The sequence below is a fragment of the Equus caballus genome, chromosome 19 (genome assembly GCF_041296265.1).
Source record: "Equus caballus isolate H_3958 breed thoroughbred chromosome 19, TB-T2T, whole genome shotgun sequence".
In the NCBI taxonomy this organism is placed as follows: Eukaryota; Metazoa; Chordata; class Mammalia; order Perissodactyla; family Equidae; genus Equus; species Equus caballus.
In genome coordinates this window covers 10,534,755-10,552,361 of record NC_091702.1, presented here as the reverse complement: position 1 = coordinate 10,552,361, position 17,607 = coordinate 10,534,755, and the positions used below count along the sequence as shown (strand labels likewise).

General features: G+C 42.5%; 1 protein-coding gene across 8 annotated transcripts in view; it reads left to right on the top strand.

The window, feature by feature from the left end:
• VEPH1 (ventricular zone expressed PH domain containing 1) overlaps window positions 1-17,607 on the top strand; it is a 207,957-nt gene that overhangs the window by 67,376 nt on the left and 122,974 nt on the right. For all 8 annotated transcript variants that reach the window (XM_001490024.5, XM_070242524.1, XM_023623200.2 and 5 more), the window contains exon 5: window positions 7,056-7,222. In XM_001490024.5, coding sequence (XP_001490074.1) covers window positions 7,056-7,222 — 167 coding nt within the window. The remainder of the gene's footprint in view (window positions 1-7,055; window positions 7,223-17,607) is intronic.

Here is a 17,607-nt window from a genome sequence, read left to right as displayed (position 1 = left end):
GGAGGTGGGTTAGGGAGAGAAATAGTTCAGCAAGCATAGAAGTGTGAAGCAAGAGCATCGTTTCAGCATTTTGTGTGTGCCTTTATTTCACAACCCTTTTCACTTGCACACAGTTTTATAGGTCTAAGCTGAGCAAGGTATTCGGTGATTCCAAGACAAACTATTCTATGGCTCCAGAAGCCAAGTCCATTCTGAGTTATTTGATCTTGAATCCTTCTGGAATTGCAACTATACTTTTACAAACATGTATTTTTTTAATGACAAACAATATGGCAAAACTGGCAAACCTAGAATAAGAAAGAGCTGGGGGATAGGAGTAAACTGATTTTAGATACGCTTCTTTTCATAACCTGGTATTATATGAAAATTATATTATTTCACCAGGCTTAGAATCAAAGATCATATTTTTAAGTAAATTTAGGGTAAATTCTGCCAATATATGGGGTCTGTTTAAACTGAAAACTTTCTGGCACAAAACACCTAGAATTGTGTCTACATAATAATAATAATAAAAACTTTAACTATACAAATGAGTTCCCCGTAAAGTAAGGGAAATTGTCCAGGTGCCAAAGACAGAGAGGGAGCTGAGACAGAAGGTGAGCCCCAGAGCTGCAGCTGGGGCTCCCTTGGAGGGGGTAGGAGTGGAGGTTATCAGGGCTGTGACAACCACCAAGTGGGGGCTAAGCTTAGGCCAGGTGAGGAGGTGGAAGTGAGACTGGCACGTAAAGCTGGACCCTTAGAGTTACCTCCTGCATCTCAGCAGGCACAGCCGCACTCTCTGCCCAGCTCAGGAAAGTGAGAAGTCAGCACGTCCGTGTGACTGAACTCCACAGGGTCCCTGAGAGTTTGTGACTTGAGGCCTGCCCTCACACATGTTTGAGATTCAAATGTATATCGTCTGCCACAGTAAAAATAAACTCACAATGAAAAGTACGTAAATGTAAGAGGAAACAACTCACCATAAATGAGAATCAGCAGAAACCAAAAAGGACTAGACACTCCTCCCTAAAGAACTTCATTTATTTAAAATGTCAGCTAGAAATTAGAAAATAAATGTGTTTAAAATTATTTAAGATCAGCAAGAAGGAATTGGAAACATGAAAAAAAGAAGACATTGTCAAAAGAAAAAAACTAGGCAGATTTTTTAAAGAACCAAATATAACTTCTGGAATTTTTTAAAACGTTAATTAAAATGTTTAAAAACCCTCAAGGAATGGGTTAAACAGCAAAGTAGGCAAAGCTGAAGAGAATGTTAAGGAACTGGAAGAAAGATCTAAGGAAATAATCCAAAATGTACTCCTTAAGTTCAGTAAAGTATTCTAAAATCCTTTCATTGTTCAGGGGGTGATAGAGAAATTAATTAATTTTGCTTTGTTAGTTCAAGAATGTTTATCTTTTAAAGCACAACCACCAAAACCAAAAGGAAATAGAACATCCAAATAGAGGAATTTAAAAAGAATTTAAAAAAACAACCTTGATCTGATCAATAGAAAGCAGTGAAGGAAAGAAGAAAAGCATAGACAAAGATAAATAAAAAGCCCAACATAATGTAGTAAAAATAAATCCAAATATACCAATAATCACCATCAGTATTAATGAAACAAACTTTCCAGCTAAGAGACCAAGGTTGACAATAGGTATATCTTTCAAATTGCAAGCTATATGTCACTTATAAGCACCACATATAAAAAATGAGAATATAGAAATGTTGAAAGTAAAACATGTAAGAAAGCAGGGATGGAGCAGGGAAAGTATACCAAAAATATAGCATAGCCATATTAATATCAGTCAAAAATAGACGTTAAGGCAAAAAGAATAATTAAATTATGATTTTAAAAAACCACTTTGCCAGGAAGATACTCAGAATTATCTAGCAACATAGTTTCAAAAACTATATATCAAAGATGGACAGAATTATAAGGAGAAATTGACAAATCCATAGTCATGGAGGTAAGATTTTAGCATACCTCTCTCATAACTGATAAGTCCACTTTTGTCATAAGTGATCATTCAAATGCTAAAAAAAAAACTGCTGAAAAATACAGAAACTTAAACTATATCATTTAAAGTTCAATATAATGAAATAGGTAAAGCATTGTCCAGAAGGTTTGATAAGCAAATTCTGCCAAACATTCAAGGAACACATCATCCCCATCTTATGCAAACTGCTTCTGAGAATAGAGGGTGCAGGAACGTGCTACATTCTTTTCATGTGTCCAGCAAGTATGGTACCAAAAAGAGACAAGGACAGTACAAGAAAGGACAAGTGCAGGCCAGTCTCATTTAAGAACATAGATGCAAAAGCTACAAATCGGATACCAGCCAAATGAACCCTGCCATATATGTACAAAAACACATCATAACCAAGGTGAGTTTTTTCCAAAACTGCAAGATTGATTAAACGTTAGAATATCTATTAATTGATTATATTAATTGATTACATTTATTATATTACATCATATAGTTATGTCAACAGATGCAGAAAAATCATTTAATAAAATTCAACACTCATTCATGTTCAAACTAGGAAACAGACAGGAACTTTAATAAACGTAAATACCAAAAATCTGTAGACACATAGTCTAATAATGGTGAATTCTTAGAAACATACTCTTTAAAAACAGGAATAACAAAAGGATTCCCATGAACACTGATTCTATTCATCAAACTATTAGGGGTCCCAGCCAGTAAAGCAGGACAAGAAAGGAACATAAAGAATAAAGATGGACAGAAAGAAACAAAGCTGTTACCAATTTTTACAATTTGATTACTTATATACAGAAACTCTAAGAGACTCTAAAGACATTGTTAATAAGAGAATTGAAGAAATTTTGCTGGATGAAAGATCAACATACAAAAATTAATTGCTTTCTTAATACCAGCAGACAAATTGAAAATATCTTAAAAGAAAAAACCCTCCATTTACAATAACAACAACAAATATGGAATACCTAGGGATCAGTTTAATAAAAGATGCATATGGCACAGCTGATATCACAAATCTTTATTGAAAGGAGTAAAAAAACTACACAGATGGAAGGTTATGTCATGTTCTTGAATGGGAACACTCAGTTTCACAGAGATGTCAGTTATCCCAAATTAGTCTATATATTCAATGTGAAAAAAACAGAATCCTAACCCAGTTTTTCAAGAAAGTTTACAAAGTAAAGGTAAAATTAATATAAAGAAGCCAAGAGGAATTTGAAGTAGAAGGTGAAGAAATTTTCCCTGTGAGACATAATGATTTATTATAAAGTTATTATAATGGAGAAAATGTATAATTGGTAAACATATGATAAGTACCCAGAAACAGACCCAGACGTGTGGGAAACCTTGTAAATGCAAGAGTTACTACAAATCAGAAGGGGAACAATTGACTACTCAATAAATGGAGCTGGGACAATTGTTAATACACACACAAAAAATATTTATTTATTTATTTATTTATTTAAGGCAGATTAGCCCTAAGCTAACACCTGCTGCCAATCCTCCTCTTTTTTGCTGAGGAAGACTGGCCCTGGGCTAACATCTGTGCCCATCTTCCTCTAGTTTACATGTGGGACACCTGCCACAGCATGGCTTGACAAGTGGTTCTAGGTCCACATCCGGGATGGGAACCGGTGAACCCCAGGCCCCGAAGCAGAGCATGTGAACTTAACAGCTGTACCACCAGGCTGGCCCCCAAAATATTTATTTAGATCCCTTCCTCATATGTACAAAAAGTAAATTCCAGATGGATTAAAGGCAAATATGAAAAACAAAACGGTAATGCTTTTAGGAGAAAATATAGAACAATATTTTTATGAACTTGGGATAAGGAAAGATTTTTCAATAACAAAAAAATCACAAACCATAAAGAAATTTTAAAAATCAACTACATTAGAATTGCAACTTCAAAATTTTTAAACAAAAAATTAGTGTCCAGAATAAATAAGGAAATTCTACAAATCAATAAGAAAACCCAAGCATCGAAATCAAAAATAGGCAAAGGATATGAATGGCCCAATCATGGGATAGGAAATGACCTGTAAACATGTAAAAAGGGTACTGGGCCACTCAAATAATTAAGGAAATGAAAATTAAAATGAAAAAATCAGATATCATCTCACACCCCATCAGCTGGCAAAAACCGATGTCCGTGAAGACCAAAGGTTAGCAAGGATGTGGAGGGTGCTGGTGGGTGTATAAATTATTGTAATCATGGTGGTAGGCAGAATAGTGCCCCAACCAAAGATGTCCAGGTCTTTATCCCCATAACCTGTGGACATGTTATGCTTCATTGCATTGAAGATAGAATTAAGGCTGCTGTATAAGATACGGAGTTAATTCTAGATTATCCAGACAGGCCCAATGTAATCACAAGAGTCCTTAAAAGTGGAAGGGAGAGGTGGAAGAGAGCATCAGAGGAGGAGACGTGACACCAGAAGCAGGCTCAGAGAGATGCCATGTTGCTGACTGCAGAAGATGGAGGAAGGGAACCCTAAGCCAGAAGCTAGAAGCTCTAGAAGCTAGAAAAGTCAAGGAAACGGACTCCCTTCTACAGCCTCTGGGAAGAAACCTAGCCCTTCCGATGCCTGGATTTTAGCCCAGTGAGACTCATGTTGGACTTTTGAACTATAGAAATATAAAGTAGTAAATTTGTGTTACTTTGGAGCACTACGTTTTTGGTAATTTCTTATGGCAGCTATAAAAAAACTAATACATCCACTTTGCAAAGAAACTTGGAACATCTAGAAACTTAACTCTCAGAAACATAACCACTGCTTTGCTACTTAATTATGCAGTCCAGGGACCATCAGCACCGCCTGAGAGCTGGTTGGAAATTCAGATTCTCCACTTCTACCCTCAACCTGCTGAGGCAATAGCTAACAAGACGCTCAGGTGGTTTCAAAGCACATGAAGTGCAGAAGCAGCGCCCTAGGGAATGTCTCCCATTTATGCGCAAAGAAATAGGTATAAAAACTATTGGTGAAAAACTATTGGTGAAAGCAAATAATAGTCATAATAATAAGAAGAAAGATTTTAGCCGTAAGATTTTATGGTCTTTCAGCCATAGAGTGTATGAATAAATTGTTGCATACTTATACAATGGAATATCATACAGCTGTGAGAATAAACAAAGAAGAGCTTCTTGGAGATAAAACTTCAGCATAATGTTGAATGGGAAAAAAAACTTTGTGGCAAAGAGATATGTACAGTATGATACTATTGATATAAAATTTTAAAGCATACAAAACAGCACTATGAAATGCTTATTGATATGTACACATGCAATTGAAGTGTAAAAACATTCATGAAGATGATAAGTACCAACTTCAGGATGGTAGTTGCCCTGAGGGAGAAAAGGTAACGCATGGGATGGAAAACAGTTACGGCACAAGGTTGAATTTTGACAAAGCTGGTTGGTGGGCATAGCGGTGTTCCTTATATTATTGCCTACATTTGTCTAATGGCTTGAAATATTTCATAATTAAGGAGAATACATTAGTTTACAAATAGAATTTATACAATTTCTATGCTGAAGCGTCTTCATCAATTTCTAACTCAAAAAAAGTTCTTAGCATTTATTTTTGTATTATTTGATCGGAATTAGTCAGCTAAAAATGACTAACCTGGAGTTTTCCCCTTCAAGCCTCCCAGGGCATTAGTGAATATTGCGCCAAAAAGCCTTATGCCAGTTTGCTGTCTTCAGTTTCAACAACAGGCCCATTTATCATGACCTTCTCTAGCAATTGCTCAGTATGTCTACATAATCTAGTTCTGTGATCTAATGCATTCTGTACTGACTGGGCATTACGCTTAAAATTCCTGATCATTTAAGGAAAAGCGCTTAGTAAAAATAAACAGAAAACAAACAAAATAAAACAATGTTTTCAGATGAACACAACATTTTTTAAAAAGAAAACCTTGAGTATATCCAATACCTTATACTCTGTGGGCATATGTCTAAAATCTGTTTGAGACTGACTCTACCGACCCACATGTGGAAAAAGCAATTCCATTATTTATTGTCACCCAAATACATTCAATTCGATCCAGAATCTCCTTTCATTAAATTTACTCACTGATACTCTGAAATTGCTGGCCCTCTTTCCTTAATCCTTATATCTAAGTGGCCTTTACATATGGACATGTCCCCACCATTTAATAAGGGTCTGTGTACATGTTTTCATTGCATATTTGATTCTTTCTGTGTGTACCTTCTGTATACAAAGCCAGATTCAAAGTAAATTGAGGCAAGAAAATTCTTTTTCAAGAAATCCCTAGAAACCACTTTTCCTGAGACCTTTAAGTACTTGAGAGGATTTTGAGAAAAAGTCCACACCATAAAGCGATAAGCACATGTTCCCCATATGTTTGCAGAGGAGTCCCTGTAGCTTATGTAGTATTTTTTCTTTAGATTTTGCCATTTTTAATCCAGTTGTCCATACATGTCTTTGAGACAAATCACGTGTGACAAACAAACTGAGTCTAAACTGCGCTTGAAATAGTGCAGAAATTGGGGGTTTAGATTTGCATTGCTACTTTTCTAACTATTCATAAAAATACGGCACAGTTTCCATATGTCGTCTGTCTAAATCATGCCTCGGTATCTCTCAGGAACGTGACTGCATTCCTCTGCGCTATTTTTTTTTGGTTCAGTTGCACTTAGATTCACGCTCATGGCACTGGTTACTTTTCATTTAAAACAGCATCCAAACTTTGTTTCTCGTCAGGAATTCTTTATCAGAACTGTTTCCTTCTCAAGGGTGTGGTCTGGTTACTGTCAAATGTTCCTCTTTCCTCATGGGGCATTACTCAGGGAAAATTTTCATTAGATAATAGTACTGATTGTATCATAAAATATTCCCTTTCGCGGAATCAGTTTAAGTCACGCGTTAATGATCTTCCAGAATAAGTCATCATAAGGTACTGCGTTATTTTTAGCAGAAATCTTGACCATCAGTCCGTGCTATTTAATGTGTAAGTGCAAAGTTTATTGTGTTGACAATAACGGTATTTCTATTGCTCACAGGCTGACAAAGTCATCATTCCTTTTGTTGTTCCCTCAATAGGTAATGCCATGTTGTTGAGGGTGTTACCTGCTGTGTATGAAAAGCAGCCTCAAGCGATTAACAGACGCCTGACGGAACTCCTGGCCTTGATGTCTCGGCTGGAACAACCAGAACAGTACCATCTTCTACGGCTTTTGCACGTAGCAGCAAAGACAAAGCAACCGGAGGTAAAGAGTACATTGTATACATGACGGTCCACACAACTAGGCATGTTTCTGGGTCTGTGACAGGATGTGTGCCTAAGGGTTCCTGTCTCATGAGTCCATACACACCCAGCTTTAGATGAAAGCGCTCATCCACTTTTTCTAGAATCATAAAAGTGAGGAGGTAATGGCAGAAGCTGGGTACTGTCTTAGGGTTCTCCAGAGAAACATAACCAATAGGATGTGTGTGTGTGTGTGTGTGTATTTATATAATTTATTATGGGGAACTGGCTTATGCATTTATGGAGGCTGAGAAGTCCCACAGTCTGCCATCTGTAAGCTGAGGACCTGGGGGAGCGAGCGGTGTAGTTCCGGTCCGAGTCTGAAGGCCTAAGGACAAGGAGAAATGATGGTGTGAGTTCTAGTCCACGTCCAAAAGCCTGAGAACCGGAGGGCTGGTTCTGTAAGTCCCAGTCCGAGGGGAGGAGGGGACCGACCGATGTCCTCAGCTCAAGCAGTCATATCAGGCCCTCAGTGAATGGGATGCAGCCCTCCCACACTGGGGAGGCGACCTGCTTTACTCATTCTATCAATTTAAATGCCAATCTCATCTGGAAACACTCTCACAGACACACCTAAAATAGTGTTTAATCAAATATCTGGGCACCCGCTGACCCAGTGAGAGTGACACATAAAATCGACCATCACAGGTACAAACACAGCAAATGTGCAAATCCATAGCCACTGTAGGATAGTGTCAGTGAAAGTTTAGTGTGGCCATGCAGTCCTAGGGATCTACGGTTTCTCAGACAGGACCAAAGAAAAGACCTACATATGCCTTGATTTATGGGGAAATGAGCCTGTAGTGAGAGTAAAGTCTCTTTTTCTAGATAGCGAATTAGCTGTTTTTTGGATTCAAGTAAAACATCGTAATTAGAATGTTTGTGATTATCAGTAACAGAACACACAACCCACAGTGGTTTAAACAATACAAGGAATCTATTAGCTAATGTGTTGGGAAAAAACCTTCAGATCAGGCTTGATCCAGGGGCTCAAATCATGTGAACAGAACAGCTTCTCTATCTCCATTTTCAGATTTGATTTCTAGGTTTTAGCTTCCATTTTCTGCAAGCTTTCTCATTGCGGACTCCAGATGGGTGCTAGGGGCTTTCTAGGCATTATGCTTCTCCTACCTCAACTACCACCACCAAAACTCAAGTGGAAGTCCTGATATTCTCTGATAAGGACACATGCTCAACCCCTGGAGATTCTCCTGAACTCCAAGAATATTCAGATAGAAACTAGAGGTATGCTAGGAAGGGAGAAGTAGAAATGGATTCTGGAGAGTACCAACATGTGTGCACAGTGAAGATTAATGGTCAACCCAAGGTTCAATCAATTATGATTGTATCTCTGCTCCAGTTCCTGATAAAATCAATATCTACTACTTGAAAAACCAGTTAACACTAAGGTGAAGACTGGAACATTTGCACTCAACATTAGAAGTGTTCAAAGAAAGGAAGGAAAGAATGGTCACGTGCATAATGAAGCACAGTAGACTGCAAGCTCTTGGTGGTAAGGCACGATTTCTTCTTTGCCTCTGGATCCCACACCTTGGCATAGTATCTGACAGCACTGAATAAAATTCATACAACCAAACCGAACTAAACAGAGTGATAAGTGTTCTACAAGTGGTATAAACACAGAGAGAGGGGCAATGAATTCTGTCTTGGGAGAAATAGGTGCCATGCATACCCACAAAGGGAGCAGCATCGGGGCCAGACATTGAAGATTCCAAAGGTTTGTGCCAGGTGGAACAGAGGAGCCAAGGGCCTTCGGGAAGTGGAGACAGGGCTAGGAGTCCTGGACACTGGAGAGCAGGCTTGAGCCCCACCCTGGAGATTTCCATTCAATATGTCTAGGTGGGCCCCCTCCCCACGTGCTGCCTTTTTACAAGTTCTCGGGAGATGCTGCCCCTGCTGCTTCCGGGCCCACACTTGGGATAGCAAGGCTGGAGGTCGGGCAGAGGTCTGGGGATGTCCGTGTCATCTGTTTTGTGCAGAATGACTGTGCAGCTACAGAAGTTTAGAGGAAATAGGGAGGGTTAAAAAAATCCAGTAAGAATAAAAAGATTGAAGACGTGAGAGAAAATATTAGCTAGAACAGGGTGCACGAGTTCATTAGGGAATGAATTCCAGAGCACACCTGGGGGCATCAATGTCAGAAAAGACGAAGGGTAGAGAGGATGAGCGAAGCTGCAGGGCAGTGTGGGTGGGAGTGGAGTGGAGAGTTCACCGGGTCACCTAAACGGAGGCTCAGGGTGAGGGGCACGGATGAAGTGGCGCCCTCATTTCCTGTGCTGCTGTAAAGTTATCACAGACTTAGTGATTTAAAGCCACACGAGTCTATTACCTTACAGGAGGTTAGAAGTCCAAAAGGGGTCAGAAGAGCTGCATTCCGTCTGGAGACTCCAGAGGAGAATCTTTCCTGCCTTTTCCAGCTTCTAGAGGCTGCCTGCACTCCTTGGCTCATGGCGGCATGACTCTCACCTCTGCTTTTCGCATCACATCTCCTTCTCTGACTCTCACCCTCCTCCCTCTTCTGAGGACCCTGTGGTTGCACTGGGGCCAGTCAGATGACCCAGGATTATCTCTCCATCACAAGACCCTTAACTTAATCCATCTACAAAGTCCCTTTTCCACGTAAGGCAACATATTCACAGGTTTAGAGGTTAGGATGTGGACATCATTCGGGATCATTATTCTGCCTACCACAGATAGAGTCTGGGGACCAGGTGTTACAGGGAGTAAGGAGGGGTGACTAAAGGCCAAGCTTGGTTTCATAAAGGAGGCGGCTGGCATGCCATTTTATCCGCAGCCTGAGAGCAAGAGAAAAACAAACAGTTTTTGAGAAGACAGGTTCAATAAGAGTTCAAGGGGATCTGGAGAGAGTAACTGAATTCAACTTATTTCCCATGGGGTGAAGGCTGGGCATGACAGTAAATGAAACCAAGAGGAGGCTTACTTATAGAAAGGGGGAGGGGAAAGGACTTGGGTTCACCCCATCCAAAAAGGCAGGGTCGGAAAGTGAGGGTGGCATCGTGTGTGGCATTCAAAGAGGTCCCATCAGACCCCTGGCTACAGCCCTTCTGTGGCTGCCCAGAGACTCAGAAAGGGCTTATGAGACCATTTAAAACCAGGCCCTGACCACTGCCTGGCTTCCTAGAGTCTCTTTAACCCCAGCACCTCCAACAACTATAGAGTCCCAGGAACCAGGAGATGGGCATTCTCTCTCTCAGGGCACAGTTTTTATATATATACTGTGTTCTCCACCTGGAATTTTCTTCCCTCACTACTACAGCCCTTTCTGGGTGGTCTCTTTCTGGTCCTGGTCCTTTACACAGCTGCTTAGATGTCGCTTTCTTGCTGGGAATCTTGTTTGACTCTTTCCTTTCCCCTAATCTCGGCCGCAGCAAATTTCACCCTGTAATGCATCTGCCTCTACTGTTCTCTCTCCGTCTGGACCACCTTAGCTGTGATGCGAATGCTCGGGATATGAGGACCATCTTATTTGCCACTGTGTCTCCAGTGCCTCGCACAGTACCTGGCACACAGAAGTCATTCCAGGAATATTTCTTAACCCAGATGAGTTACTGCTAGTGCCTAAATTTGCCGAGGACTTTATCATTCACAAAGGACTTTTTTGTTTTGAGGAAGATTCGCCCTGAGCTAACATCCATTGCTAATCTTCCTGCCTTTTTTTTTTTTTTGCTTGAGGAAGATTAGCCCCAAGTTAACATCTGTGCCAGTCTTCCTCTATTTTGTATGTGGGATGCTGCCACCACATGGTTGATGAGGGAGTGGGTCCACGCCCAGGATCCAGACGCGCAAACTCCAGCAGCTGAAGCAAAGGGTGTGGAACTGTAACCACTCTGCCACAGAACCAGCCCCCACAAAGGACTTTTTCTTTAACATCTAATATCTTATTTAATCCCGCATATAACTCTATGATGTGTTATTTTTTTCTTCATTTACATCAGTCAAAATAGATGCTCTGAGAGGTTAACTTGCCCCCATCACATGGGTAGTAAGAGGTAAGTGACGGTCCAGGACTCTGACTCCCCACCCCCTCCTCTCTTGGCCTTGAGAGGTGACCAAGCAGGCTCCGCTCGAGAAGGCCACAGTGGGAGCAGTGTTCTCAGCTGGTCACGGGAGGCAGGGGAGGGTGGACAAGGGGCGCTAATAGTGGCCAAGCTCACTCCAGGTACCAGACACTGTGGGGGAGTCCTACAGACATTATCTCCCTGTTCCCTGCAACAAGCTTCTCATTTTGTAAACAGAGAAGTTGAAGTTTGGAGAGGTTAAGAACAGGGCTGGTACCAATGAGTGACTTGGTGAGGTAGCTTTCCACGCCCCTTCCTCTTTATCAGCCCCTCCACTTTTCCTATGGGCAGTGTCCATGTCTCCTACTGGCTATATAGTCACACTGCCCTTCTTAAGACTGCCATTTACAAAAGACCTGGGGCTGATACTGGTTGGATAACTTTCTCAAAGCCATACAGGGGAGGCCAAGCTACATTGTAAACTCAGTCTAATTCCAGCCAATGAGATGTTTCGACCTCAACACACTGAACAGTTGAGGCTGCGGCTAGTGAAGCAAATGGGAGTGCCAGAGGACACAGTGGAAGGTGGCAGTCAGAAAGGTGAGCTGGACAAGAGAAGGAGGAGACTTGAACTGAATGAGGAGGAGAAGAAAGCAGATTCCTGTAGGTACTGTGGTTGCTGAGTGTGGCTCCCAGAAGGAAGAAGCAAGGGGTTAGGAAGCACCCATAGTGATGTGAACAGACCCTACCTGTCCCAGGATCCTAACCGATGGGGAGAAGTTGTGACGGGGGAACTGCCCAACCTTTTGTTTTCCATCAGCTCTTCCTTTGTGTTAAAGTAGCTTCCTTTGTGTTAAAGTTTGCCTCCTTCAGCTCTTTAGCTCTTCATGAGCTCACACCTGGTTACTGAGTCATGCGGGCAGTGAGCAAGAGAAATGCCTGACTCACCTCCTCTCTCTCACGTTCATTAACCAGACAGCAGGCAAGGGGAATGGGAGGAAGGATGGAGAAAGGGTTTACTGAGAGAGGGAAGTGAAATCTGGGGCAACAATCAGAAATGCAGACTGAGGCTTTCAATTTAAGTCCAGTTGATTTAATTTCAGATGAAATAAGAAGGTAAATAATGAGGTTTTTGACCCTGTGAAATTTGGGTTAAAGTGGAGCTTTTCTTTCTGCTGTGCTCCGTGCTTGGAGGTAAACTGTGCAGGTTCTCCATGAGAGCCTTATAGAGGAATGTTTCACACTTTCTTGAATGCCCTCCTCACCACCCTTCTTCTGTGACCAGTGAAGCCTGGCTCTCCAGGGCTGGAGGGTCAACAGTTGGCCCTTGAAAAAAGATTTTCTGTGTGTAAAGCTAACTAGTCCATGAGATTGCAAAGATGGCATAGCTTCAACATCCATACATCTGCGAACTTCAGATGTGGTTGGTTGGGCAGCTGGGTCCTCTTTCTCCATCATTGCCCTCTGGGTGTCCCTCTCTAAGGAAACTAACCTTCCTAGATGGAGAGAGGCAGTTCCTGGCTGGTGATTCACGGCTGGAACCTCCAGAGAATCCTCAGGGTCCATTTAAGGGAAAGACTGGGTGGTCAATTTTCCAAGTGGCCTTCTGGGGCTAAATCTGTATTCTTGGCTGCCATAAACCGTGCTGTAGTCTAGCCAACAAAAGATGGAAAGGAATAGAATTTAGTAACACATGTGAGCACATCTGTTATTATCCCCAGGACATGGGCTTCTAGCCCTGACCATGCAGAGATGAGTGGCAGAAAGTGGCAAGTTGAGCCCTCTGCTGATTAATGTCTGGACCCGGAAGAGCTGCTTTTGTGGTCGAGTCCCTAGAGAAGAGAGTCCTTTTCCAGGATTTTCTCTGAGCAGCACAGAGCATTCCTATTCACAGACCTAATCTTATAGCCGCTAACACAGCATCACCAGGCTGACAATACTCACAGGTCACTTTTGGTATTTGTTTAAAATAAGAAGCCATTTGAAGAACATTAAGGAGATGGAGTGAAAGAATATATAGACTGTTCTAAAACAGTCTTTGGAGCAGAACCATGGTTTTCAGAATATTTATTTTTTCAGTATGAGTAAGTAGTAAATGAAAAGAGTGGTAGTTATTTTACAGATTTTTGGAGATTAATAGAGATTGTTAGTGCTAGCCAAATTCATTGAAAGAGAAAATTGGCCTGAGGACCATTTTAAGAGGGAGCACACACACACCCATGTACACACACACGCACACAATAGGTCTACCTTTTATTCTATACATAAGAATTTAAAAGTCACTCGCTGCCAATCAAGTTATGGTGCTGTGTTTTCAGATGGCCCTACCCTCAAGGTGCCCATGGCCTCAGTTGATGAGATGTGTCTACAAAACTTCAGTTCAATGACGAGATGCTAAACCTGTCAGCAGACTGCTAGGGGAGCCCAGGAAAGGCAGTGATTGATTCTGCTCAGGAAGGACCAGGAAAGCCAAGGATAGGACCCGTCCCTGGGCTACTTGCTTTAGGGGGCTCTGGTTTGGGCCTCCTCTACCTGTACCCCCAGTTCCCATCCACTCCCTTGCTGACTAAACAAAGTCTAGGTAACTGGGACCTTAGAACCCCTTTCCTGTAGGTCTCATCCTGCTCCCAGTGCTTGTACAGCCTGGTCCCTGGATCTGTTCTCCCAGGGACAGGCCACGTCAACAGTGTGACTCGTAGGCCTAGGGGGTGGCCTTCATGAGCTTGCATATGTGGGCTGGGGTATTCACACTCATTCATATGAGATTCCTTGCAGGGCAAAGCCACGGGTAGAAAGAGAAGGGAGGGGCAAGGAATGGGGGCTAGGGGCATTTCTCTCTGTTCCCTCTACAGAGGCCAAGAACTCTAAATTCAAATCAAGCCTCTCAGGTTGTTATGAAGGTGTATGTCAGGCAGGAGGATAGGACATTTTGTGTAGCTGCTAGATATCTGGGCGTGTGGTCTGGGGGCCTCCATCTGTACTCTAGCCCAGGTCCTGCATGTGTTAGCGTGGGCTGGAGGGAAGGCTTCCCAGAAGTAGAGATATTTGAGATCAACTTTTTTTTTGTTTTTTTAGAGACTGGCACCTGAGCTAACATCTGTTGCCAATGTTTTTTATGTTTTTTTCTTCTTCTCCCCAAAGCTCCCCAGTATATAGTTGTGTATTCTAGTTGTAGGTCCTTCTGGCTCTGCTCTGTGGGATGCCACCCCAGCACGGCCTGACGAGCAGTGCTAGGTCCACACCCAGGATCCAAACCGGGGAAACTCTAGGCCACTGAAGCGGAGCGCACGAACTCAACCACTCGGCCACGGGGCCAGCCCCTCAGCTTTGAAAGTATAAGAGTCTTCTCCATGTTCAAGCCACTCGGGGTGGTCAGTGGCCTGTTGCTGGGTCAGGGGGTTAATGGGGAAGAGGCAGCAGATAAGCCTGTCCATGAAGGCCCTGGAATGCCATGGCGTTGGGATCCCGGCCGCGGGCCGTGGGGAACTCTGAAGGTTTGTAAGAGGATTGCTGTGATCAGTTGCGTTTTAGGACAAAGCCTCTGGTGGCAGTGAGGAGGCTGAACAGAAGGGAGAGAGGCTTGAGGCCGGTGTGGAAGCTTGTCCAGGGGGCTTATGGCCTGAACAAAAGCTGTGTCAGCTTGCTCTCTGCCAGCTGTGTTGTCTTAGTGGCTACTCTGCTGTCAGCAAAGGCAAGGCTTTCCCTGAGACATGAAGCAGCTCCCAGTGAGGTACCTGAAGAGACCAGCCAAAGGAAATGCCCTGTGTTTGGGAAATAAAATTCCTCCTCATCCAAGACTAATCCATCTAAGGCCCAAAGCGCCACTTCCCTTCCACGTGTATGGCAAACTTCAAGGCATGTCTCTCTTTTCTATCACCATCATCATAAACTTTGGGTTATCAGGAAATCACAGCAAAATAATCAACTTTTGTTTAATTGGTAAAATTGTTATTAGTTTGCTTACATTATTCAGGGCTTCTCTTCTTTTTGGTCTTTCCAAGGATTCAGCTGTACCCAGGCATGTATATTTGCCTTGAGCCAGCTAGCTTTCTCTCTCTTTCTATCCTTCTTTCTTTGTTTCTTTCTTTCTTCCTTTGTTTGTTTCTTTCTTTGTTTCTTCCTTTGTTTGTTTCTTTGTTTGTTTCTCTCTCTCTGTTTCTCTCTTTCTTTCTCCCACCCTCCCTCCCTCCCTCTCTCTCTCTGTCTTTCTCTCTTTGCCTTTTTTATTTTTCTTATAGGGCAACAAATACAACACACTCTTGTGCGGCTTGAGATGTATGGCTGGAGTTTAAATAAAAAAAGTAAATTGGCATGACTAGAGGCACATGTCACAGAGACCTCAGTGTTCCAGAAATAGGACATGAAGAGTAAGGACTGAGAAATGGAATTTTATAGGTAGGAAACGTGTAAGCATTTTCCATTTCTAAAAGCCTCAGGTTAGGTATGCTGCCCCAACCCGGAGCAGCTGGCTGACACTTCTGCCAGATGTGCCAGGGATCTCACGGCTTCTCCTGAAGGACACACAAGTGCCCTCCATGCACAGGCAGCACTTATCAGACTGTTCATTCATATATGCCATTTACCAGAAACGAGCACTAGCCTTTCCTCCACGAGTACGGGATATGAATATGAAGTCCATTTATGTGTAGGATAATTTTAGCTATCTCAAAATTGTCTTCTTTTATGTCCCTGTTATGTTGTAGATGGCACACGCAGTATCCGTGTTTAAACATTATGTGCAACTGTTCAGCAGCTCTGCGCTGGAGTGCTGCCTGTAAATCAGATTTGCTCCCCTCTAGAATCATTTAGATTTGCCTTCTTTTGCTTTGTTCCTCAAATTTTTATTGACTCCCCTCCTGGCGAGGCTCTGTGCTACACACTGGGTATACAACGGGGTACAAATTAGAACTGATATTTGACCTTGCAGAGCTTTCAGTCCAGCCTGCAAGACAGACATCTAGACCAGCAATAAGAAAGGAGCCAGGGAAGGACCTGCTCAGAGCCACATAGGGTCTGATGGGCACTTCAGCAGGGCCCTGGACTGGAGGGGGTGGAGGGCATGGGGGAGTCAGACAAGGCTTTTAATGGAAGTAGCAGCTAGTCTGAGACCTCAGAAAGATTAGGAGTTAATTAGTCCAGCAAAGTAGGGACAACAAAAGTTCCCACAAGAGAGAATCAGAGTATAATCCCAGATACAAGAGAAAATTTAGCAGGTCAAGAAAATTTTCTAAAAATTCAACATGGCTGAAGCGTGGCATGCCATAGAATTTGGATAGAGGGAGAGTAGACTAGCTGGGCAAGGAGATAAGTCTGGAAAGACGGATAGGAGTCAGTTCAGAAAACGTATGTTAAGCCTCTATCTTGAGAGCACTGGCAAATGAGTGAAGCATTTAAAGCAGGGCAGGGTGACCATTGCGGCCACAGGGTGGAGAAGGGACTGGGTGAGCAGGACTGAAGGCGCGGAGAACAGGATGATGGGGTCAGCGGTGGCAGGAGATGTTCCTGCCGAGAGACAGCTCCCCTGACTGCAGCCTGAATTACAGCCCTGGGACAGTCTCTCACAGCACCCAGGATTTTCCCTACATGTCGATTATTATCACTTATAATTATGCATTTCTGTTGTGATTGTTTCACTGAATGTCTCCTTTACTAAACAGTGAATTTGTTATGCCATGAGGCAGGAACCCGTCAGACTTGTTGGCAGCTGTAACCCCAGTACCTAGAACAGTAGCTTGCTGGTGGGAAGGACCCCGTGAACATTTGTGAGTGAGTGAATGGATAGACGAATGGAAATGGAGGGCAGTCCACCGATCCGTGAGGCACTTGGAAGGTGGAATCCATAGGACTTGGTTGTTGCTCAGACAAGGCTGCTGCTAAGGGAAAAAGAGTAGTCAGAAATGATTCCCAGATTTCTGGCTCAAGTCGCCAGACAGATAACAGTGTCCTTCACAGAGAAAGGAGAGCCTTGGGGCCAGGGAAAGTGGTGGGAGAAGCAGATTTCTGGCAGAGGATGGATTATGAGTTCAGCAGGTTGAACTGTGCATCAGATTCGGTTTTAACACTGGAAGCCACATTTCAAGTCTACCTTACCAAAAAAGTAGCAAATCAAAAAAGCAAACCAACAACAAACACAAGAAACAAGCATAGTAGAAATATGGATGAGGAGATAGCTTTTACTTTTACTGTTCAGTTTCCCACAGATTGCCCTTTCTAATTCTTTTATTTCAGCAGACAAAACAATTCAATAAATAGTCAATATTCAAACATGTCTTTTCCACAAAAAAGTCACATATTCTTTAATATAAAT